This window comes from Brassica napus, chromosome A6, assembly GCF_020379485.1.
Source record: "Brassica napus cultivar Da-Ae chromosome A6, Da-Ae, whole genome shotgun sequence".
In the NCBI taxonomy this organism is placed as follows: Eukaryota; Viridiplantae; Streptophyta; class Magnoliopsida; order Brassicales; family Brassicaceae; genus Brassica; species Brassica napus.
In genome coordinates this window covers 25,748,229-25,773,288 of record NC_063439.1, presented here as the reverse complement: position 1 = coordinate 25,773,288, position 25,060 = coordinate 25,748,229, and the positions used below count along the sequence as shown (strand labels likewise).

The 25,060-nt window shown below is 29.0% G+C and overlaps 1 protein-coding gene, 2 non-coding genes and 1 pseudogene across 3 annotated transcripts; all 4 read left to right on the top strand.

The window, feature by feature from the left end:
- The first annotated feature begins 13,407 nt into the window (after nt 1–13,407).
- On the top strand, nt 13,408–14,658 carry LOC106408325 (annotated as a pseudogene).
- A 5,750-nt stretch (nt 14,659–20,408) lies between these two features.
- LOC125575991 lies at nt 20,409–20,516 on the top strand. Its single transcript, XR_007314531.1, has one exon. It is a non-coding gene; the product is annotated as a small nucleolar RNA Z279/snoR105/snoR108 (small nucleolar RNA).
- Nucleotides 20,517–21,898: 1,382 nt separating this feature from the next.
- TRNAV-UAC lies at nt 21,899–21,971 on the top strand. The gene has a single exon. It is a non-coding gene; the product is annotated as a tRNA-Val (tRNA).
- Nucleotides 21,972–22,041: 70 nt separating this feature from the next.
- Nucleotides 22,042–25,045, top strand: LOC106389301 (D-aminoacyl-tRNA deacylase-like). Its single transcript, XM_048781235.1, has 10 exons — nt 22,042–22,144; nt 22,913–23,119; nt 23,210–23,390; nt 23,474–23,616; nt 23,694–23,757; nt 23,852–23,904; nt 24,033–24,088; nt 24,169–24,243; nt 24,323–24,496; nt 24,582–25,045. Exons 1-10 carry the CDS (start codon nt 22,133–22,135, stop codon nt 24,667–24,669), a joined length of 1,053 nt encoding a protein of 350 aa, XP_048637192.1. The 5' UTR covers nt 22,042–22,132; the 3' UTR covers nt 24,670–25,045.
- Nucleotides 25,046–25,060: the final 15 nt, after the last annotated feature.

The following is a 25,060-nucleotide window of genomic DNA, read 5'->3' as shown; positions in this document are numbered from 1 at the left end:
TTCTTTAGAATTTTTCATCAAATGTTGTATTTTAAAATAATTTTTTAAAAACTTGCTATTTTTGGAAAGTTTTCATTTTTTTGAGAAATATTGTAGATTTGGGTTTTGGATTTAGAAATTAGGATAACAAGAATATTTTGGTAGATGAGTATTCTTAAGAATTTTCATCAATATGTTGTATTTTTAAATAATTTTCTTAAAAACTGCTATTTTTGGAAAGTTTTCATTTTTGAGAAATATTGTAGATTGGGTTTGTGATTAGAAATTAGGATAACAAGAATATTTGTGGATAGATGAGTATTCTTTAAGAATTTTTCATCAATATGTTGTATTTTAAAATAATTTTCTTAAAAATGCTATTTTTGGAAAGTTTTCATTTTTTAGAGAAATATTGTAGATTTGGCTTTGTGATTTAGAAATTAGGATAACAAGAATATTTGTGGATAGATGAGTATTCTTTAAGAATTTTTCATCAATATGTTGTATTTTAAATAATTTCTTAAAAACTGCTATTTATGGAAAGTTTTCATTTTCTGAGAAATATTGTAGATTTGGGTTTGTGATTAAGAAATTAGGATAACAAGAATATTTGTGGATAGATGAGTATTCTTTAAGAATTTTTCATCAATATGTTGTATTTTAAAAATAATTTTTTAAAAACTGCTATTTTGGAAAGTTTTCATTTTTTGAGAAATATTGTAGATTTGGGTTTGTGATTTAGAAATTAGGATAACAAGAATATTTGTGGATAGATGAGTATTCTTTAAGAATTTTTCATCAATATGTTGTATTTTTAAATAATTTTCTTAAAAACTGCTATTTATGGAAAGTTTTCATTTTCTTGAGAAATATTGTAGATTTGGGTTTGTGATTTAGAAATTAGGATAACAAGAATATTTGTGGATAGATGAGTATTCTTTAAGAATTTTTCAAATATGTTGTATTTTTAAATAATTTTCTTAAAAACTGCTATTTTTGGAAAGTTTTCATTTCTTTTTTGAGAAATATTGTAGATTTGGGTTTGTGATTTAGAAATTAGGATAACAAGAATATTTGTAGATAGATGAGTATTCTTTAAGAATTTTTAGCAATATTTTGTATTTTTAAATAATTTTCTTAAAAACTGCTATTTTTGGAAAGTTTTCATTTTCTTGAGAAATATTGTAGATTTGGTTTGTGATTTAGAAATAGGATAACAAGAATATTTGTGGATAGATGAGTATTTTTTAGAAATTTTCATCAATATGTTGTATTTAAATAATAATTTCTTAAAAACTGCTATTTTGGAAAGTTTTCATTTTTTGAGAAATATTGTAGATTTGGGTTTGTGATTTAGAAATTAGGATAACAAGAATATTTGTGGATAGATGAGTATTCTTTAAGAATTTTTCATCAATATGTTGTATTTTAAATAATAATTTTCTTAAAACTGCTATTTTATGGAAAGTTTTCATTTTTTTGAGAAATATTGTAGATTTGGGTTTGTGATTTAGAAATTAGGATAACAAGAATATTTGTGGATAGATAAGTATTCTTAAGAATTTTCATCAATATGTTGTATTTTAAAATAATTTTCTAAAAACTGCTATTTTTGGAAAGTTTTCATTTTTTGAGAAATATTGTAGATTTGGGTTTGTGATTTAGAAATTAGGATAACAAGAATATTGTGGATAGATGAGTATTCTTTAAGAATTTTTCATCAATATGTTGTATTTTAAATAATAATTTCTTAAAAACTGTTATTTTCGGAAAGTTTTCATTTTCTTGAGAAATATTGTAGATTTGGGTTTGTGATTAAGAAATTAGGATAACAAGAATATTTGTGGATAGATGAGTATTCTTTAAGAATTTTTCATCAATATGTTGTATTTTAAATAATTTTCTTAAAAACTGCTATTTTGGAAAGTTTTCATTTTTTGAGAAATATTGTAGATTTGGGTTTGTGATTTAGAAATTAGGATAACAAGAATATTTGTAGATAAATGAGTATTCTTTAAGAATTTTCATCAATATTTGTATTTTTAAATAATAATTTCTTAAAAACTGCTTTTTGGAAAGTTTTCATTTTTTGAGAAATATTGTAGATTTGGGTTGTGATTAAGAAATTAGGATAACAAGAATATTTGTTGATAGATGAGTATTCTTTAAGAATTTTCAGCAATATGTTGTATTTTTAAATAATTTTCTTAAAAACTGCTATTTATGGAAAGTTTTCATTTTCTTGAGAAATATTGTAGATTTGGGTTTGTGATTAAAATTAGGATAACAAGAATATTTGTGGATAGATGAGTATTCTTTAAGAATTTTCATCAATATGTTGTATTTTAAATAATTTTCTTAAAAACTGCTATTTTGGAAAGTTTTCATTTTTTGAGAAATATTGTAGATTGGGTTTGTGATTTAGAAATTAGGATAACAAGAATATTTGTGGATAGATGAGTATTCTTTAAGAATTTTTCATCAATATGTTGTATTTTTAAATAATTTTCTTAAAAACTGCTATATATGGAAAGTTTTCATTTTCTTGAGAAATATTGTAGATTTGGGTTTGTGATTAAAAAATTAGGATAACAAGAATATTTGTGGATAGATGAGTGTTCTTTAAGAATTTTCATCAATATGTTGTATTTTAAAAAATAATTTTTAAAAAACTGCTATTTTGGAAAGTTTTCATTTTTTGAGAAATATTGTAGATTTGGGTTTGTGATTTAGAAATTAGGATAACAAGAATATTTGTAGATAGATGAGTATTCTTTAAGAATTTTTCAGCATATGTTGTATTTTTAAATAATTTTCTTAAAAACTGCTATTTTATGGAAAGTTTTCATTTTCTTGAGAAATATTGTAGATTTGGGTTTGTGATTAAGAAATTAGGATAACAAGAATATTTGTGGATAGATGAGTATTCTTTAAGAATTTTTCATCAATATGTTGTATTTTAAAATAATTTTCTTAAAAACTGCTATTTTTGGAAAGTTTTCATTTTTTGAGAAATATTGTAGATTTGGGTTTGTGATTTAGAAATTAGGATAACAAGAATATTTGTAGATAGATGAGTATTCTTTAAGAATTTTCAGCAATATGTTGTATTTTAAATATAATTTCTTAAAAACTGCTATTTTTGGAAAGTTTTCATTTTCTTGAGAAATATGTAGATTTGGGTTTGTGATTAAGAAATTATTAGGATAACAAGAATATTTGTGGATAGATGAGTATTCTTTAAGAATTTTTCATCAATATGTTGTATTTAAAATAATTTCTTAAAAACTGCTATTTTGGAAAGTTTTCATTTCTTGAGAGAAATATTGTAGATTTGGGTTGTGATTTAGAAATTAGGATAACAAGAATATTTGTGGATAGATGAGTATTCTTTAAGAATTTTTCATCAATATGTTGTATTTAAATAATAATTTTCTTAAAAACTGCTATTTATGGAAAGTTTTCATTTCTTGAGAAAATATGTAGATTTGGGTTTGTGATTTAGAAATTAGGATAACAAGAATATTTGTGGATAGATGAGTATTCTTTAAGAATTTTTCATCAATATGTTGTATTTTAAAAATAATTTTCTTAAAAACTGCTATTTTTGGAAAGTTTTCATTTTTTGAGAAATATTGTAGATTTGGTTTGTGATTTAGAAATTAGGATAACAAGAATATTTGTGGATAGATGAGTATTCTTAAGAATTTTTCATCAATATGTTGTATTTTAAAATAATTTTTTAAAAACTGCTATTTATGGAAAGTTTTCATTTTCTTGAGAAATATTGTAGATTTGGTTTTGATTTAGAAATTAGGATAACAAGAATATTTGTGGATAGATGAGTATTCTTTAAGAATTTTTCATCAATATGTTGTATTTAAAATAATTTCTTAAAAACTGCTATTTTGGAAAGTTTTCATTTTTTGAGAATATTGTAGATTTGGGTTTGTGATTTATAAATTAGGATAACAAGAATATTTGTGGATAGATGAGTGTTCTTTAAGAATTTTTCATCAATATGTTGTATTTTAAATAATAATTTTCTTAAAAACTGCTATTTATGGAAAGTTTTCATTTTCTTGAGAAATATTGTAGATTTGGGTTTGTGATTAAGAAATTAGGATAACAAGAATATTTGTAGATAGATGAGTATTCTTTAAGAATTTTTCATCAATATGTTGTATTTAAAATAATTTCTTAAAAACTGCTATTTTTGGAAAGTTTTCATTTTTTGAGAAATATTGTAGATTGGGTTTGTGATTTAGAAATTAGGATAACAAGAATATTTGTGGATAGATGAGTATTCTTTAAGAATTTTCATCAATATTTGTATTTTAAAAATAATTTTCTTAAAAACTGCTATTTTTGGAAAGTTTTCATTTTCTTGAGAAATATTGTAGATTTGGGTTTGTGATTTAGAAATTAGGATAACAAGAATATTTGTGGATAGATGAGTATTCTTTAAGAATTTTTCATCAATATGTTGTATTTTAAATAATAATTTTTTAAAAACTGCTATTTTTGGAAAGTTTTCATTTTTTGAGAAATATTGTAGATTTGGTTTGTGATTTAGAAATTAGGATAACAAGAATATTGTGGATAGATGAGTATTCTTTAAGAATTTTTCATCAATATGTTGTATTTTAAATAATTTTCTTAAAAACTGCTATTTATGGAAAGTTTTCATTTTCTTGAGAAATATTGTAGATTTGGGTTTGTGATTTAGAAATTAGGATAACAAGAATATTTGTGGATAGATGAGTATTCTTTAAGAATTTTTCATCAATATGTTGTATTTTAAATAATAATTTCTTAAAAACTGCTATTTTTGGAAAGTTTTCATTTTTGAGAAATATTGTAGATTTGGGTTTGTGATTTAGAAATTAGGATAACAAGAATATTGTGGATAGATGAGTATTCTTTAAGAATTTTTCATCAATATGTTGTATTTAAATAATAATTTCTTAAAAACTGCTATTTATGGAAAGTTTTCATTTTTTGAGAAAATTGTAGATTTGGGTTTGTGATTTAGAAATTAGGATAACAAGAATATTTGTGGATAGATGAGTATTCTTTAAGAATTTTTCATCAATATGTTGTATTTTAAATAATTTTCTTAAAAAAACTATTTTTGGAAAGTTTTCATTTTCTTGAGAAATATTGTAGATTTGGGTTTGTGATTTAGAAATTAGGATAACAAGAATATTTGTAGATAGATGAGTATTCTTTAAAAAAATTTCAGCAATATGTTGTATTTAAAAATAATTTTTTAAAAAACTGCTATTTTTGGAAAGTTTTCATTTTTTTGAGAAATATTGTAGATTTGGGTTTGTGATTTAGAAATTAGGATAACAAGAATATTTGTAGATAGATGAGTATTCTTTAAGAATTTTTCAGCAATATGTTGTATTTTAAATAATTTTCTTAAAAACTGCTATTTTGGAAAGTTTTCATTTCTTTGAGAAAGATTGTAGATTTGGGTTTGTGATTTAGAAATTAGGATAACAAGAATATTTGTGGATAGATGAGTATTCTTTAAGAATTTTCATCAATATGTTGTATTTTAAAATATTTTTCTTAAAAACTGCTATTTTTGGAAAGTTTTCATTTTTTGAGAAATATTGTAGTTTGTAGATTTGGTTGTGATTTAGAAATTAGGATAACAAGAATATTTGTAGATAGATGAGTATTCTTGAAATTTTTCAGCAATATGTTGTATTTTAAAATAATTTTCTTAAAAACTGCTATTTTTGGAAAGTTTTCATTTTTTGAGAAATATTGTAGAATTGGGTTTGTGATTTAGAAATTAGGATAACAAGAATATTTGTGGATAGATGAGTATTCTTTAAGAATTTTTCATCAATATGTTGTATTTAAAAATATTTTCTTAAAAACTGCTATTTTGGAAAGTTTTCATTTTTTGAGAAATATTGTAGATTTGGGTTGTGATTTAGAAATTAGGATAACAAGAATATTTGTAGATAGATGAGTATTCTTTAAGAATTTTCAGCAATATGTTGTATTTTTAAATAATTTTCTTAAAAACTGCTATTTATGGAAAGTTTTCATTTTCTTGAGAAATATTGTAGATTTGGTTTGTGATTTAGAAATTAGGATAACAAGAATATTTGTGGATAGATGAGTATTCTTTAAGAATTTTTCAGAATATGTTGTATTTTAAATAATAATTTTCTTAAAAACTGCTATTTTGGAAAGTTTTCATTTTTTAGAGAAATATTGTAGATTTGGGTTTGTGATTTAGAAATTAGGATAACAAGAATATTTGTAGATAGATGAGTATTCTTTAAGAATTTTTCAGCAATATGTTGTATTTTTAAATAATTTTCTTAAAAACTGCTATTTATGGAAAGTTTTCATTTTCTTGAGAAATATTGTAGATTTGGGTTGTGATTAAGAAATTAGGATAACAAGAATATTTGTGGATAGATGAGTATTCTTTAAGAATTTTTCATCAATATGTTGTATTTAAAATAATTTTCTTAAAAACTGCTATTTTTGGAAAGTTTTCATTTTCTTGAGAAATATTGTAGATTTGGGTTTGTGATTTAGAAATTAGGATAACAAGAATATTTTTAGATAGATGAGTATTCTTTAAGAATTTTTCAGCAATATGTTGTATTTTAAATAATAATTTTCTTAAAAACTGCTATTTATGGAAAGTTTTCATTTTCTTGAGAAATATTGTAGATTTGGGTTTGTGATTTAAAAATTAGGATAACAAGAATATTGTGGATAGATGAGTGTTCTTTAAGAATTTTTCATCAATATGTTGTATTTTTAAATAATTTTCTTAAAAACTGCTATTTATGGAAAGTTTTCATTTTCTTGAGAAATATTGTAGATTTGGGTTTGTGATTTAGAAATTAGGATAACAAGAATATTTGTAGATAGATGAGTATTCTTTAAGAATTTTTCAGCAATATGTTGTATTTTAAATGGAAAGTTTTCATTTTTTTGAGAAATAATGTAGATTTGGGTTTGTGATTAAGAAATTAGGATAACAAGAATATTTGTAGATAGATGAGTATTCTTTAAGAATTTTTCAGCAATATGTTGTATTTTAAAAATAATTTCTTAAAAACTGCTATTTATGGAAAGTTTTCATTTTCTTGAGAAATATTGTAGATTTGGGTTTGTGATTAAAAAATTAGGATAACAAGAATATTTGTGGATAGATGAGTATTCTTTAAGAATTTTTCATCAATATGTTGTATTTTTAAATAATTTTCTTAAAAACTGCTATTTTTGGAAAGTTTTCATTTTCTTGAGAAATATTGTAGATTTGGGTTTGTGATTTAGAAATTAGGATAACAAGAATATTTGTGGATAGATGAGTATTCTTTAAGAATTTTTCATCAATATGTTGTATTTTAAAATAATTTTCTTAAAAACTGCTATTTTTGGAAAGTTTTCATTTTTAGAGAAATATTGTAGATTTGGGTTTGTGATTAAAAAATTAGGATAACAAGAATATTTGTGGATAGATGAGTGTTCTTTAAGAATTTTTCATCAATATGTTGTATTTTAAAATAATTTTTTTAAAAACTGCTATTTTTGGAAAGTTTTCATTTTTTTGAGAAATATTGTAGATTTGGGTTTGTGATTTAGAAATTAGGATAACAAGAATATTTGTAGATAGATGAGTATTCTTTAAGAATTTTCAGCAATATGTTGTATTTTTAATAATTTTCTTAAAAACTGCTATTTATGGAAAGTTTTCATTTTCTTGAGAAATATTGTAGATTTGGGTTGTGATTTAAAAATTAGGATAACAAGAATATTTGTGGATAGATGAGTATTCTTTAAGAATTTTCATCAATATGTTGTATTTTTAAAATAATTTTTTAAAAACTGCTATTTTGGAAAGTTTTCATTTTTTGAGAAATATTGTAGATTTGGGTTTGTGATTAGAAATTAGGATAACAAGAATATTTGTAGATAGATGAGTATTCTTTAGAATTTTCAGCAATATGTGTATTTTAAATAATAATTTTCTTAAAAACTGCTATTTATGGAAAGTTTTCATTTTCTTGAGAAATATTGTAGATTTGGGTTTGTGATTTAGAAATTAGGATAACAAGAATATTTTTGGATAGATGAGTGTTCTTTAAGAATTTTTTATCAATATGTTGTATTTAAAAATAATTTTTTAAAAAACTGCTATTTTTGGAAAGTTTTCATTTTTGAGAAATATTGTAGATTTGGGTTTGTGATTTAGAAATTAGGATAACAAGAATATTTGTAGATAGATGAGTATTCTTTAAGAATTTTCAGCAATATGTTGTATTTTTAAAATAATTTTCTTAAAACTGCTATTTATGGAAAGTTTTCATTTTCTTGAGAAATATTGTAGATTTGGGTTTGTGATTAAGAAATTAGGATAACAAGAATATTTGTAGATAGATGAGTATTCTTTAAGATTTTTCAGCAATATGTTGTATTTTAAATAATAATTTTCTTAAAAACTGCTATTTATGGAAAGTTTTCATTTTCTTGAGAAATATTGTAGATTTGGGTTTGTGATTTAGAAATTAGGATAACAAGAATATTTTTAGATAGATGAGTATTCTTTAAGAATTTTCAGCAATATGTTGTATTTTAAATAATAATTTTCTTAAAAACTGCTATTTATGGAAAGTTTTCATTTTCTTGAGAAATATTGTAGATTTGGGTTTGTGATTTAAAAATTAGGATAACAAGAATATTTGTGGATAGATGAGTGTTCTTTAAGAATTTTTCATCAATATGTTGTATTTTTAAATAATTTTCTTAAAAACTGCTATTTATGGAAAGTTTTCATTTTCTTGAGAAATATTGTAGATTTGGGTTTGTGATTTAGAAATTAGGATAACAAGAATATTTGTAGATAGATGAGTATTCTTTAAAAAAATTTCAGCAATATGTTGTATTTAAAAATAATTTTTTAAAAAACTGCTATTTTTGGAAAGTTTTCATTTTTTTGAGAAATATTGTAGATTTGGGTTTGTGATTTAGAAATTAGAATAACAAGAATATTTTTAGGTAGAGATGAGTATTCTTTAAGAATTTTTCAGCAATATGTTGTATTTTTAAATAATTTTCTTAAAAACTGCTATTTATGGAAAGTTTTCATTTTCTTGAGAAATATTGTAGATTTGGGTTTGTGATTTAGAAATTAGGATAACAAGAATATTTGTGGATAGATGAGTATTCTTTAAGAATTTTCATCAATATTTGTATTTTAAATAATTTTCTTAAAAACTGTATTTTGGAAAGTTTTCATTTTTTGAGAAATATTGTAGATTTGGGTTTGTGATTTAGAAATTAGGATAACAAGAATATTTGTAGATAGATGAGTATTCTTAGAGAATTTTTCAGCAATATGTTGTATTTTTAAATAATAATTTTCTTAAAAACTGCTATTTATGGAAAGTTTTCATTTTCTTGAGAAATATTGTAGATTTGGGTTTGTGATTAAGAAATTAGGATAACAAGAATATTTGTAGATAGATGAGTATTCTTTAAGAATTTTCAGCAATATGTTGTATTTTAAAATAATTTTCTTAAAAACTGTTATTTTTGGAAAGTTTTCATTTTTTAGAGAAATATTGTAGATTTGGCTTTGTGATTTAGAAATTAGGATAACAAGAATATTTGTAGATAGATGAGTATTCTTTAAGAATTTTTCAGCAATATGTTGTATTTTAAATAATAATTTTCTTAAAAACTGCTATTTATGGAAAGTTTTCATTTTCTAGAGAAATAATGTAGATTTGGGTTTGTGATTAAGAAATTAGGATAACAAGAATATTTGTAGATAGATGAGTATTCTTTAAGAATTTTTCAGCAATATGTTGTATTTTAAAATAATTTTCTTAAAAACTGCTATTTTTGGAAAGTTTTCATTTTTTGAGAAATATTGTAGATTTGGGTTTGTGATTAAGAAATTAGGATAACAAGAATATTTGTAGATAGATGAGTATTCTTTAAGAATTTTCAGCAATATTTTGTATTTTAAATAATAATTTTCTTAAAAACTGCTATTTATGGAAAGTTTTCATTTTCTTGAGAAATATTGTAGATTTGGGTTTGTGATTTAGAAATTAGGATAACAAGAATATTTGTAGATAGATGAGTATTCTTTAAGAATTTTTCAGCAATATGTTGTATTTTAAATAATAATTTTCTTAAAAACTGCTATTTTTGGAAAGTTTTCATTTTTTGAGAAATATTGTAGATTTGGGTTTGTGATTTAGAAATTAGGATAACAAGAATATTTGTGGATAGATGAGTATTCTTTAAGAATTTTTCAGCAATATGTTGTATTTTAAATAATAATTTTCTTAAAAACTGCTATTTATGGAAAGTTTTCATTTTCTTGAGAAATAATGTAGATTTGGGTTTGTGATTAAAATTAGGATAACAAGAATATTTGTAGATAGATGAGTATTCTTTAAGAATTTTTCAGCAATATGTTGTATTTAAAAATAATTTTTTAAAAACTGCTATTTATGGAAAGTTTTCATTTTCTTGAGAAATATTGTAGATTTGGGTTTGTGATTTAGAAATTAGGATAACAAGAATATTTGTAGATAGATGAGTATTCTTTAAGAATTTTTCAGCAATATGTTGTATTTTAATAATAATTTTCTTAAAAACTGCTATTTATGGAAAGTTTTCATTTTCTTGAGAAATATTGTAGATTTGGGTTGTGATTTAAAAAATTAGGATAACAAGAATATTGTGGATAGATGAGTATTCTTTAAGAATTTTCATCAATATGTTGTATTTTTAAATAATTTCTTAAAAACTGCTATTTATGGAAAGTTTTCATTTCTTGAGAAATATTGTAGATTTGGGTTTGTGATTTAGAAATTAGGATAACAAGAATATTTGTAGATAGATGAGTATTCTTTAAGAATTTTTCAGCAATATGTTGTATTTTAAATAATAATTTTCTTAAAAACTGCTATTTATGGAAAGTTTTCATTTTTTGAGAAATATTGTAGATTTGGGTTTGTGATTAAGAAATTAGGATAACAAGAATATTTGTAGATAGATGAGTATTCTTTAAGAATTTTTCAGCAATATGTTGTATTTTAAATAATAATTTTCTTAAAAACTGCTATTTATGGAAATTTTTCATTTTCTTGAGAAATATTGTAGATTTGGGTTTGTGATTTAGAAATTAGGATAACAAGAATATTTGTAGATAGATGAGTATTCTTTAAGAATTTTCAGCAATATGTTGTATTTTAAATAATAATTTTCTTAAAAACTGCTATTTATGGAAAGTTTTCATTTTTGAGAAATATTGTAGATTTGGGTTTGTGATTAAAAAATTAGGATAACAAGAATATTTTTGGATAGATGAGTATTCTTTAAGAATTTTTCATCAATATGTTGTATTTTTAAATAATTTTCTTAAAAACTGCTATTTATGGAAAGTTTTCATTTTCTTGAGAAATATTGTAGATTTGGGTTTGTGATTAAAAATTAGGATAACAAGAATATTGGTGGATAGATGAGTGTTCTTTAAGAATTTTTTATCAATATGTTGTATTTTTAAAATAATTTTCTTAAAAACTGCTATTTTTGGAAAGTTTTCATTTTTTGAGAAATATTGTAGATTTGGGTTTGTGATTAAAATTAGGATAACAAGAAATTTGTGGATAGATGAGTATTCTTTAAGAATTTTTCATCAATATGTTGTATTTTTAAATAATTTTCTTAAAAACTGCTATTTATGGAAAGTTTTCATTTTCTTGAGAAATATTGTAGATTTGGGTTTGTGATTAAAAAATTAGGATAACAAGAATATTTGTGGATAGATGAGTGTTCTTTAAGAATTTTTTATCAATATGTTGTATTTTAAAATAATTTTCTTAAAAACTGCTATTTTTGGAAAGTTTTCATTTTTTAGAGAAATATTGTAGATTTGGCTTTGTGATTAAAATATTAGGATAACAAGAATATTTGTGGGTAGATGAGTGTTCTTTAAGAATTTTTCATCAATATGTTGTATTTTAAAATAATTTTTTTAAAAACTGCTATTTTTACAAAGTTTTCATTTTTTTGAGAATATTGTAGATTGGGTTGTGATTTAGAAATTAGGATAACAAGAATATTTGTAGATAGATGAGTATTCTTTGAGAATTTTTCAGCAATATGTTGTATTTTAAATAATTTTCTTAAAAACTGCTATTTATGGAAAGTTTTCATTTTCTTGAGAAATATTGTAGATTTGGGTTTGTGATTAAAAAATTAGGATAACAAGAATATTTGTGGATAGATGAGTGTTCTTTAAGAATTTTTCATCAATATGTTGTATTTTAAAATAATTTTCTTAAAAACTGCTATTTTGGAAAGTTTTCAGTTTTTTGAGAAATATTGTAGATTTGGGTTTGTGATATTGTTTTATCACAGACATTTAATTTGTTTCTGATTTAATTTGGGGTTTTGACAACTTTGCAGCTTGGTCTCAGAATCAGTTGCTGGGTTGGAAAAATTCAGAAAATCAAAAAGAATCTGAACGATCTGAACGATCGTACAGAATATTTAAGATTAGAAAGTTAACAGCATTGTTCCATTCTTACAATTTATTATGTTGTTGACCTTCTGAACACCATATGATTTGCCCAACATAGCATATAAGCTATGTAACTCAGTTGATATGAATCAAGAAGCAAAAGAGAAGCAAATCAAAGCAAAAATAAATCAATGAAAAATGAACTGAACAATGGGGATTAATTAGTAGCGGAGACCCATGCTCGGCCATAAGAATTTATATATGGAGTTTGAAACAATTACATATTTAAAACCATATAATCAATACTATATTTTCAAAATCACTTTGGAGGTCAATCGGTATACATATTAACGACTAAAATTTGGGAACCAATACAAATGCTTTGTCTCACTGCCATGCAGAGACTCTCTAAATCAACAATGACTACAACGGCGGAGATATGATGGTTTACCATCCGTTCTGGAACAGAATTTTATAAAACCAATTCCAAATATTATAAGTTTTATTTCTTCCATTTTGAAAAGATCATATTTTTTACATTTTTAAAGCATTTTTTGAAAAAAGAGAGAGTAGGTAGAAAATGTGTAATTTCTATAATATTTTAAAGGAACGTTATAATTAGAAAGATATAGCCAACTTAAAAAATTTGGTTTTTTTTTCTAGGTATTCTCTTACGAATATAATAGAGGTCAATAGAAAGTGTACATATTCATTATTAAAAAAATCATAAATTTACTTATTCTCCAAGTCGTACTTAATCTCCAAGTTAAAAAGTATATTGTATATTCATATATATAAAAAAGATCCATTATCAATTCTCTTTTCTATAACAAGTGAGACATAAGCAGAAGCAAAGAAAGAAAAGAAAGGAAAACCAAAATAAAAAAAAAGGAACAATGGCGATCATGGGAGGAGAGGTGAGGCGAGTCACCAGCGGCGGAGATACGATGGAGCATTCGTCGTGGAAGGAAATAAGTCCGACTCAGTACAAGGTGATAGAGACCGTCTTCATGACCGCATTCGGCGGTGTCAGCGGAGCTGTTTTGGGCGGTATAGTAGGAACGGTCATCATGGCCCCAATGGCCCGGCGTTACCCTCAGGCCCTAGCCGCACTGAGGCGAACTCAGGTTTGTTCATCTTCATAGACCCTAAACCCATTTTACAAGTAATTTAAAATTTTTAGCAGAAATAAATAAATAAAATAATGTCAATTCTAATCATAGAGAATGGGTTTCGTGAATCAGTATGCTCGTGCGTATGCTCTGGAGGGTTCAGCAGTTTTCGCTGCATGGTTTGGAATTGAATCCATAATGAGAGGAATCAGAGGCAAAGATGATCTTACGTCTCGGTAAAGTTTTCATCCTTTCCAAAACTTTACTTTCGATCGAGTTTATGTTTCCTTGTCTAGTTAGTACATATTACATACTTTTGTTTATAGTCAATGCGTTCACCACAAGTGTTACACTTTACTTAGCTGAGAATCTTCTAATGCTAATGTATTTTTCAACGTGTGTAATGTGTTCGTTGGGTGATACTCATTGATATAATTGGTTATTACAGACTTTGTTTCAGATATTGAGTTTTGATATTGGTTATAAATTTGCAGCATGGTCTCAGCATCAGGTGGTGGGTTGGCATACTCTTTTGCGATGAAAGGCTTGACAGGACAACCTGCACACGCACTCTTCACCTCTGCTTATTACGCTGCTCTTTCAGGAACAACGTAAGGTGCTAACTGGATTCATGAATTAATAATACAAGAGCATATCTTCTTCTTACTTAACACGGTTTGTGTTTTCCCTTGAGGTAAGTGCGACAATCAAATCGCGCAATGCCCAAGACGCCTTTTACATAGAGACAAAAGCTATGCTATCGAAGCTAGACCTAGAGGAATACGAGAAGAACTTCAAGAAGGGACATCTCACTGATCCCACTTTACCATTTCTTACTGATAGGTTACATATACATCTCCTTCAACCTTGAGTTTAGTACGTAACAAACTATAAACTAATTCCCTTTCTGATGAATTCTGAATCTAGTGTCCTACAAGAAGTTAACATTCCACCAGGGCCAAGGCTTCTGATACTTGATCATATCCAGAGGTTTGAATACAAACTTCTCTACTCTTACATGGATCAAATATATGAATTTGAATCTAACCATGGTATGTTGTTTTGAGTGCAGGTACAATAAGATGGTAAACCGCAAGTGAGGAAAGCAGTCTAAATTTTGGTGATGACTTGGAAGTAGTCTGCGACCTAATATTGGTAGTTTGTAATAATATTCTTTATGACATTAGGACATCTCCGACCTAGTTTATTTTTATTTTAAAATAGAGTTTTGAGTAAAAATACTATAATGGTATTTTATTTTCCACTCTATAATAGAGTAAAAAAAACAGGGTTACTCTATATAGAATAAATTGTTTATTTTTTGTTCATCACTTTATTTTTTAATCTAAAATAGAGTACCATTGGAGCATCATCTAACTCTATTATAGATACAAAACAAAAAATTGTTATTCGCTTTAAACTAATAGTTGCTCCAATCGAATAACGATTTTTGTTTTAACTAAATTAAAATTAGCTTATTATATTCTTAACTTTATGTAATTTAGTTGACTCTTTTATATAATATATATGTTGTAAATTTTTATAATTTATATATATATTTTTAGTCATCGCATCCTTTATCAAAACACTGAAGGCACCATCAGATAAGTGAATAGCTTTGCATCCTCTGTTAGTGCTAGCAACCAAACAACCCTCCGTCATCGCCATCGGGAAAGAGTACTCTCTCCCGTCGAGCAACAGAGATCCGGTGATCCCAACCGGAATCTGAACGTACCCGACCAGCATCTCGCAGCATCTCGAATACTAATCGAAACAGTGTAACGGAAGCCCGGTTAACGATCTACCGGTCATCCTCTGCGCCGCTTCTCGCCTGATCGCCATGGCTGCTTGCATTCCCCGAGCCTCGTCTCGAGCAAGTATGACGAGGTGGTTCCGTCGATCACGGCCTTGACGATCGCTTCGTCGTCTTCCTGAGAAGTGAGATTAGACTCAATCTTGACGAGGTGATTGATCTTGTTGTAAACCGTCTGTCGTCGGAGGATGATTGGAGGAAGACGGATTGAATTAAGCAGATGCCGAGGAAGCTGATGAGGTAGATTAACAACACGATGACTCCGATGAGCGAGAGGATCTTGGAGAGTGGCATGAAAATTTACGTCAATCGTTTAATGTGTTTTTTTTTTGTGAAAGAGAAGATGATTTGGTCTTCATCTCAATCTTGCTAAGACCAACATTATTGGAGGTCCTTGTTGGTGTCCTTAGGGGAGGGGGGACCACAATTTGGCAAAACCAAGAAGGGACAAGGGAGAGAAGTCGTTAAATAGGGAACGTCCTTGCTGCGTCCTCTGCACTGTTTGCGGGCCCCACGACACGTGGTGGCCCGCGATTGGTTAACTTTAAAAAAAAAAAACTAGAAAAGAAAAGAAAAAATATTTTAAGGACTTATGTCCGATAATGTTGCTCTAACTACTTCTCCTATTATTTCTTAATCAATTATTAGTACTTGAAATTAATTAATATTCCTTTTAGAGTTATTCCCTTAGTATAAGAGTTTACAGATTTATGCCTCTGTTAGTTTATTACTAGTATACTCAACTCTGCGTAACTAGTATTCAACTCTGTGTTGCTACAACCGATGCTATTTCTTTTTAACCGACCGGTTTATCTAATTTGTTTTTGGTTAGCTACATACCGAATTAACATCGATTGAAAAACTAAATCAAAAGTTTTTCTCGTTCACATGTTCCTATTGTTTTACTCCTAGTAGAGTTTCACTTTTCGGTTTTGAATAATTTTCCTTGTTGTTTGTGTATTAGGTTTCAAACTTGTTTTATACTTTTGATTTTTGAGATTTGCTTGAAGAAAGCAATCCACAACTTTGAATGGAAAAAAGAGAATGTCACTGATATTTAGGATATATGATGAGAATTACGTGGATGAAATACTCCACAAAACCGAATCACATAGGTCCACATGATAAGTACTTCACGAAATGGAAAAGCATGTTATTGATTTGAGCTTAGATTTTAGTAAATAAGATTTATGTGATGTACTAGAAATTGGATTGTGCAGAGGAAATTTCACAAAATTCAATTCACCGCAAGTTGTCACAGTAGGAAGTTATGTATTTATTTCAATATGATACAATCACAATAACCTCTGAAATTGGCACTAAACTTGCATTGAGACTATTTAAGTATCCAATCCAGATTATTCGTGGTCCAGATGATAAGGGTGGGCATTTCAGTTGAAATTCGGATTTTATTTGAGTTCGATTTGGTTTGGTTGATTCAGTTCTAATAAAATTTTAACTGAAATTAACTGAAATTAGTTTGGTTTGTGTTCGGCTTAATTTTGGTTTGGTTTGAGTGTAGTATAATTCAATAGGTTTGGTTTTTAATTTGGTTAAAAAATTTTTATAAAACATAATATAAATCATCATTTGATGATCACAAATTCATTCACTTCTTCATTTTCAATAGAAGATTTAATCCAATAATTTGAATCATTATTTTCAAACATAGGAATCAATGCTTTTGATAATGTAGAAAAATCATGTTTCTTATTGTCGTGAAACAAGCATGTTTAATCAATGCTTTAATTGTTTATATTGAATTATTAACTATCTTAAATTTTAGTGTTGTTAGTACATATAGTTTTCTCGGTCGACAGTTGTGCATATAGTTAACCTAATCAAACACACTTTGAGTTTTCAGTTCGTTTTTAAACCAAACTAAACCGTTTGTATTGATAAAAATGTTAACCAAATGGTTGAGATATATACGTCAATTTAGTTTAGATCGATTTGATTTTGATTGTTTTGGTTTGGCTTTGATTGTTATCTAGGGCAAACTCGATGACCCTCATTGTCATCAGCCGTCTCTTTACCCATAATCATTATCATGACATTTGCAGCTACGGCAATAAAACCTTGGAACCCTTCCACTCCTCCTAAATCATCTCCGTTGCTGCTTTTACAGAGAATAATGGGTTTTCTCCATCGATCATCCTCAGCTCACACATAATGACTGCATGTAATCCTTCAATTTCAGCATCTTCTTTCATTGGCCCTCTGTATATACCAGGCCCATCCCAGCCTTTAAATCCGTAAAGTGTTGCACCAACTGGGTGCGTTCTAAGCCTAACAAGAGCTTGGTCTAACGTTTCATACACATAACGTTTTATTTTTTTTGTGTTTTCTAGTCAATGGGTTCACCACAAGCGTTACACTTTGCTTTAGCTGAGAATCTTCTAGTCAATTTGTGGTAACCATAATAACAAAGATTGGAGTAAAACAAATATATATCCGACCACAAACACCGGTGAAAAACGAAAAAATATCTCTGGAAACTTGGAAAAGAACAAACAGAATGAAATCATAATATTTAAAAAAACAAAAAGAAAAAAGAAACAACAATTAACAGGAAAATCCCAGAACTGGTGCTACAAAAACCACTGACGCCTGCACACAATGTTTTTTTTTTCTTTTTCCTCTCTGACGGCTGCAAACCCTTGTTTGGGGACTCGTTTATTAAAATTATCATGGCTTAATCATGGCTTATCATGAATTCGTCTTAAACCTCACGCTTTAGACATATTAGCTGTTATTGGTTCGTAGATTTTTGATTAATTTAGAAATTCATATAGTATTTATAAATTCAAATAAAATATGTATATTTTCAAATCTATTATTATATAAATTTTAATCAGTATTTACAAATTCAAAAGTTTTTACTCCGGTTTAAGTCTTTGTATATTTAACAAAGAAATACATACAAATCTATTTAAATCTATTATGAAATCAAATCTATTAATAAATATATATGATTGAATAACACATTATTTAAATTAGAACTTATAAATCATAAAACCAATAATAAATTATTTCAATACAAATTTTTAAAATTATGAAACTAATAACACTATATTTAGTTTGAATTTTCAAAACCATTAAAATACACTAACCAATAAATCTCTCTTAATTTTTTTTAATAATTTTATACTTAGTAATTTGTTTTTTCCTTCTTCGCCCTTCTTATATTGAAAACAACATGACAATATGGCATGACCAAATAATCGTAATTTCAAAATAATAAACAACATGAGATGAACAATACAAATTTTATCAGCATCTTATCTTTTTGGTTCTGTTACAAACCCCTAGGTTTTTTTGACGTCACAAACCCCTAAGTATAAAATATAAACACTAATAAATATCATACGACACTGACGACAGATTGATCGTATTGATAATTTACATTTTAAGTATCAACCATATTTTTTTATATCTATATTAACTATCATATTATTCTCTTATTTTTGTTTCAATTTTTTTCATCTCTCATAAATAAACAGTTGTTTACCAGAAATAAACTGTTATAAATACTACAACAATTGTTTCAAAAAGTGTTTATAATAAATAAATAACGTAAACTAAAGTTAATAACTTAAAATATTTTAAATCAGTCAAAATTTATACTGTTAGATCAGATAGTGTTACGAAAAGAACACATATTTTATCATTTACATATTTTACGAGTTTTTATATCAAGACATAAAAAATATTTAAAATCAGTATACAATTTTCCAAAAATATTATCCCATGTTAATTATGAAAACTTAAATATCGCCACCACAAGATAAATTTAAATATTAATATATTAATTTATATTATGGCAAATATATATATATATATATAATATTTTAGACTAATAGTTGAAAGTAATTAAATACTTATATTACTCTTATAGTGATTATTTTGCTAAAATTAATTTCATATAATTATTTTTCAACTAACTAGTGTGATATATAAATTAAAAATTTAAAGGTTACAATTTAAAATTAATGAAACGTAGGTTAAACTTACATCATACAGTCAGTGGGATGAAGATCTCTTCTGATACCCTAGAGGTACACACACACACAAATGGTTGATTCAATAACAATATAAAATGCATGATTATGATATAGTTTTTGATTGTGACATATAGGTTATCCATGCTTACTCAAAATTGGAACAGTTACCTCAGCTCTTTAACTTGTCTTGGTTATATGCTTCGTTCCTTGAGTCTTTTTGGGTTCCAAGCTTTCTTGGTTGCTGCCCGGATCTACACACACTGGCTGTGGTGAGTCTTTTTGGGTTCCAAGCTTTCTTAACTATCTCTTTGTTAATTATTAGGAATTTGAGTTCAATATAAAGGCATATGGCCAATAAAACTGTCTTACGTACAACACTATGTTTCGTATCATCCCTCAAATATGTTCAGCTTTGGACACCAGTCACAACTAGGACATCAAGCAAGATGAAATTAGCAATGTATTTTCTGAGGAATTGCCATGTCCTGGAGAAACTTACTTTAAGCGAGAGTTTCCTTGACATGATCAAGAACATCACAAAGGTTCAAAGAAAGTCTAGTAGGTGCAACATTGTCATTGGTTGAGCCACATTCGTAGACAAGATGAAGAATGAATCCAACCTATACTTAAGCAGTATTATATCTTTTATGGCTTTTTGTGTGTGCGGGCATGGCTTCAGGTTTCATTCAATTTGCCTTCTTTAGAAGTTTGCTCTCCATCAGACTCTATAATTAACCTTCTGTTAAAATGACACTTGCACAGCACATGGGTCGTTGTAGCTTGTGACCCTCCAAGCGAATCAGAGACTTGCCATCTAGTATACGGAAGTGAGAAGGGAACTAAAAGATTTACACGCCAAGTCTCGAATTGTCCCACATCGAGTGTGTAGAGAGACGTATGATAACTAGTGTGCGTATAAAAGAAGAACAACTGCGAGTCTTGTAAAATATGATCCTTCAGGTTTAAAGGGGAAGTGAGGATTGGGTTTAATCACGCATATTTAATTGTGTGAAGAGCGTTCCGCTCAAACCTTTTTACGACAATTGGGCGCTCCAATTTTCATATCATCTGATCCCTCTATTTTTTTCAAAAAAATTTTAAAAACCTTTTTTCTTAATTTTTTTTAAAAATAAAATATTTAAAAAATAATTCGAGTTTTATTTTTAGTTTTCTGTTATTTAAATGAATAAATCTTTTAATTTTTGTTATAATATCATGGTAAATACTAGGTACTATATAGTAGTAATATAACAAGAAGAAAATTTCAACATATTTTTAAGGTAATTTCAAACTTAAAAAATATCAAAACTACTATATTAGATAAATATCAAGCAATTCAACTCTTGTCAGGAAATCCAGAAGCATATAAACTATTAGTTCACACACTCTATAAAGTCGCCACTTAACTTATTTCAAAGTAGAATTTATGCAGAAGGAGTTTTATCAAAAGTATACCAGCTTCGACATCAGCACCTCCCAATATGTAACAGTATTATATCCAAGCAGCTGAATATACTGTGAACACTAAAGCAAGCTAATGAGACATAACAAAACAAACATGGAGCAGAAACTATACTGAAAACACATTTTCTAAGATGCAGATGTGGAATTTGTGCAAATATTATTCTATGTTTTGATCACACTTTGAAGCATCACTTCCGTATTTGACTTCATGTCGTAATTGCCATCTATCTGTGGCACGACTAGCAAGAGTTCCTATGAATCTCTCGGACAAACTGGCAAATCCATTGCGGAAATTTTATATCACCATTTGATATTCTAGCAATTGCCATCCGCATTAGCTCTCCAGTCAAATCTGCAAGCCGTGCAAGTGTAAACAAACAATAGCCAACCATGGTTTAGAAAATACTAATGTTAATGATATTTTAACAGACAAAAACATAAACCAAGAGAGTCTAAACACCCCAGAGGATATTGATCTGCAGACTCTAAAGATATTGAACTCATCGAGAGTAGAGAGTGTTCCGGGCAAACATAACTTACAAACGTTGCAGCTTCAACATATTCATGCACCTGTAAGTTAAGCCAAACTACACACATCTATTAGTTCACATGGTTAAACAAAATTGTTACAAATTAAAGATGAATGAGTTGTATATCTCAAATACTCCTGGGGAATAACTCCCCACAACTTCCAAAAGTCATTCCCTTGAAACTCTTTCACTAACCGGGAAAATTGTTGCACTCTCATTGCTTCTAAATCTTTCCCAGCTTTCTCCAAAACCTCATATTTGTTGTCTTCCCCACACATTGTAACCCAAAGTAAACAGAGAAGACAGCGTTCAAGCCAAATAGCAATATAAAATACATGAACCCAATAGCAGAGGCTTGATGGCGTTACTTGTGGACCTGAAATACACGTTTTGTATTCACCACTCTCTCTCTCATTCTACAATGACAAACATTATTAACAAAGTCTGAGTTCTAATATACATCCGGTGCTGTGGTGTAGTGGTTATCACGTTTGCCTTACACGCAAAAGGTCTCCAGTTCGATCCTGGGCAGCACCATTTAATTTTGCATTCAGTCACATTTGTAAATGCTATTAAGAAAAGAAAACACGTGATTGATTCTGGCCCTTATAAACAATTTAATAACTAGCTTGTTGGCCAAACAAAAAGTGAACTTTTTTAATAACTTTCCAAATGTTAAAATTTAATAATCTAGAAATATGGTTTTCAAAATAAGCTGCCAAAACGGAGACGGTCAGGTTTCTGCGGTGGAGAGGAAGTATTTTTAGATCAAGGTTCGAATCCGGGTAGGGGAGGCTTTTACAGCTCCGTCGTCGTCGGTTTTTCTCCGGGAGGTGGAGGCTCCTGTAGCTCCGCCGTCGTCGGTTTCAGTTTCCGGGAGGGGGAGGCTTACCTAGCTCCGTCGTCGCCGTCTTGTTACCGGAGGGTGGAGGCTACTATAGCTCTACACTGCCGGCGTGGTACCCGTAGGAAGTTTGGGTGTTAGCGGTGAAAGTTTGGTTGGGTTGTTGTTCTTGTCGGCGGAAAGGTGAGGTTGTGGTTTCGGGTTTTAATCCCGAGAGAAGAGTGGGTGGTTCTGATGAGAGCGCGGTTTGTCCGATGACGCTTTCGGTGGAGGACCATCGGAGAAGAAGGTAGATCGAGGCGGGTTATGAGATCCGGCGAAACGAAGGTACGGTGAGATGGATCTGGAGGCGTTTCGAGGCGGAGACGGTCAGGTCGAGGTGGTGTGCGACGCGTGTCGATCCGAAGGCGCAGATGCTTCCACGTGTACAGCAGCCAGCTTCCTTGATGCGTTTGTCCTGCCGACGTCGTTCGGTCTTGTTTAGTTTGGGCCGCGGGCCCGTTAAAGTGATAGATTGTAGCCGTTTGGCTTTTGGGCTTTTTGGTTTTTTGTGTATTTGGGCCTTAGGCCATGTATGTTGGGCTTGACCCGTTTTATTAATAAAAATTAAATCCTTGGCGAAAAAAAAAAAAAAATAAGCTGCCAAAACATTATACGCTTCAGTTTCCAAACAAACGCAACTCGTATCAAATCGCTTCTGAACGCCACTTGTAGCGTTACAGTAACAAAGAGAGAGATGGTGACACTGATCGTAGCCACCACCTCCGACCCAGCGTCGATCAATCCCGCGGCGGCGCTTCTCGCCATGCCGGGATGGACCGCCGGACCCATCTTGCCGCCGGTAACGTCACTAACCCCTTCTCCACCGTCGTTTTAGCTTTTTCTCTCGTCTGAACTAACTAACTAACTTCTTGTCGGATTCTTACTTCAGGACATGAAGAGTTTCGTTAACAAGCAAACGAGAGTGATCCAACACGACGGATCGATAGTGAAGGAAGACGATCTGGATTCACGGTGGGAAGAAGCGACGGGCGAAGCTGTTGACGAAGTCATCTTCCTCAGCCGTCACACCGCCGTCTCGAACCGTCCTGCTTTAACTGTTCACCCCATTGGTATGCTTAAAGATCCAAACTTTCGATCTGGGTTCTTCTCCTTTTTGTATAAAGGACGATGCTTTATGTTCATTTGAGTGTAGGAGTGCTTCACCTTAAGGAAGGAGAGTCGCCGCCGCAAGGAGGGAAGCCTGGGTGGGCGGCGTTGACGAGCCCTAGAATTGGTCCGTGGCTTCGTCTTTTGAAGAAGATGGCTGAAGCTCATAGCTTAGTTCCTGAGTTTGAGGTTTTGTTTCTTGTTTGTTTTTTGTGTGGAGATTGAAGTGTGAAGGAGATTGCTTTTTTTTGTGTGTGGGTGTGTAGATAACATTGGAAGGTACTCATCATGGACCAATAACTAATAAGCCAACCATGTTTTTGGAGATTGGTGAGTTTCTTTCTTTTCTTCTTTATATGCTTAGCTCGTGTGTGTTCGAGAGTTCTAGGCTTTGATATAATCATTGGTCATTGTCTATATGTAGGTAGTACAGAGGAATACTGGAAGAGACAAGACGCAGCTCAAGTCATGGCTCTTGTAAGTGAATAAAAGTTTGTTACTTTGTTTATGGTTTCAGGGTCGTTGTTATTGCTTTATGACGTTACTTGTGAATACTCTAAACCTTGCTTTCATTTAGTATAATCGTTGGTGTTATGTGTATTCAGTTAATGTGGGAAGGACTTGGGCTTGGAGGTGGTGAAGCTGTGGGGAACTGGAGCAGGTATATATATCCATGGTAGCTTAATCGTTACATCACATATAAAGAAATAAAGTAGAATTATATAAACTAATGTGAACCAGTGAAACGGGGAAGAGGAAAGTTCTTCTAGGGATTGGAGGTGGACATTATGCTCCTCGTCACATGGATGTAGTTTTGTAAGTTGTCAAGAACTCTCTTGAGTATTAACATTAAACCCATCTCTCTAGCTGATTTTGTGTTTGTTGCGCTCATCAGGAAAGATGATGTTTGGGTAGGCCATTTGCTTTCTGGATACTCATTGCCAATGGAAGAACCAAAACCTGGAGAGAAGCACATTGGTGGGTCTTGGAGACAGTCGATCCAAGCAGCATTTGAAGCTACTAAAGCATCATTCCCAGGAGGCGAGATCGTGGCTCATCTTGATCACAAGTAAACTCTAGAATCACTCTCCTCTAGATATTGTTCCCTTGATCCCTGCGCATGGATTACAAGTAAATAGTTTTCTTTGTTACAGGAGCTTCAAAGGATGGCAAAAGAAAGCCATTACAGAGTTCTTGGCAGAACAGAACATCTATGTTGGGAAGCCAGACTATTTCACTTGAACTGTGAGACCCATAAAGACATATGGTTTGAGTTTTGGTTTATTTATTCAGAATCTATCATTTGATAGGTTTAGATTATTTTTAACCAAGTTACCATTGAAATACACCTAAAGCTTTCTTTAGAATATTTTCTTTAAGTTCAAAGCAAATGTTTTAAACAAAATAAACATGTTATTTGACACCAACTGATCTACACTGAACGCTTAGTAGATTGGTCGTTTTCGCACTTCCGTTAGTGCTTTTTCTTTTTCCTCATTTCCTCGAAGAGAATGAGAAATTATCATTTGGTGATGTGAAGAACAGATAGTGGATCACTGTGCTGCTTTTCTTTTTGTGTTCAATAATGTTATTTCATCATATAGTTCATAATCTTAAATTTGAGCTGCTTGTG

Coding starts and splice junctions, on each gene's coding strand:
- LOC106389301 (XM_048781235.1), top strand. Junction 23,120..23,209: donor CCGGACCCATCTTGCCGCCG/GTAACGTCACTA, acceptor TTCTTACTTCAG/GACATGAAGAGTTTCGTTAA. Junction 23,617..23,693: donor GCTTAGTTCCTGAGTTTGAG/GTTTTGTTTCTT, acceptor GTGGGTGTGTAG/ATAACATTGGAAGGTACTCA.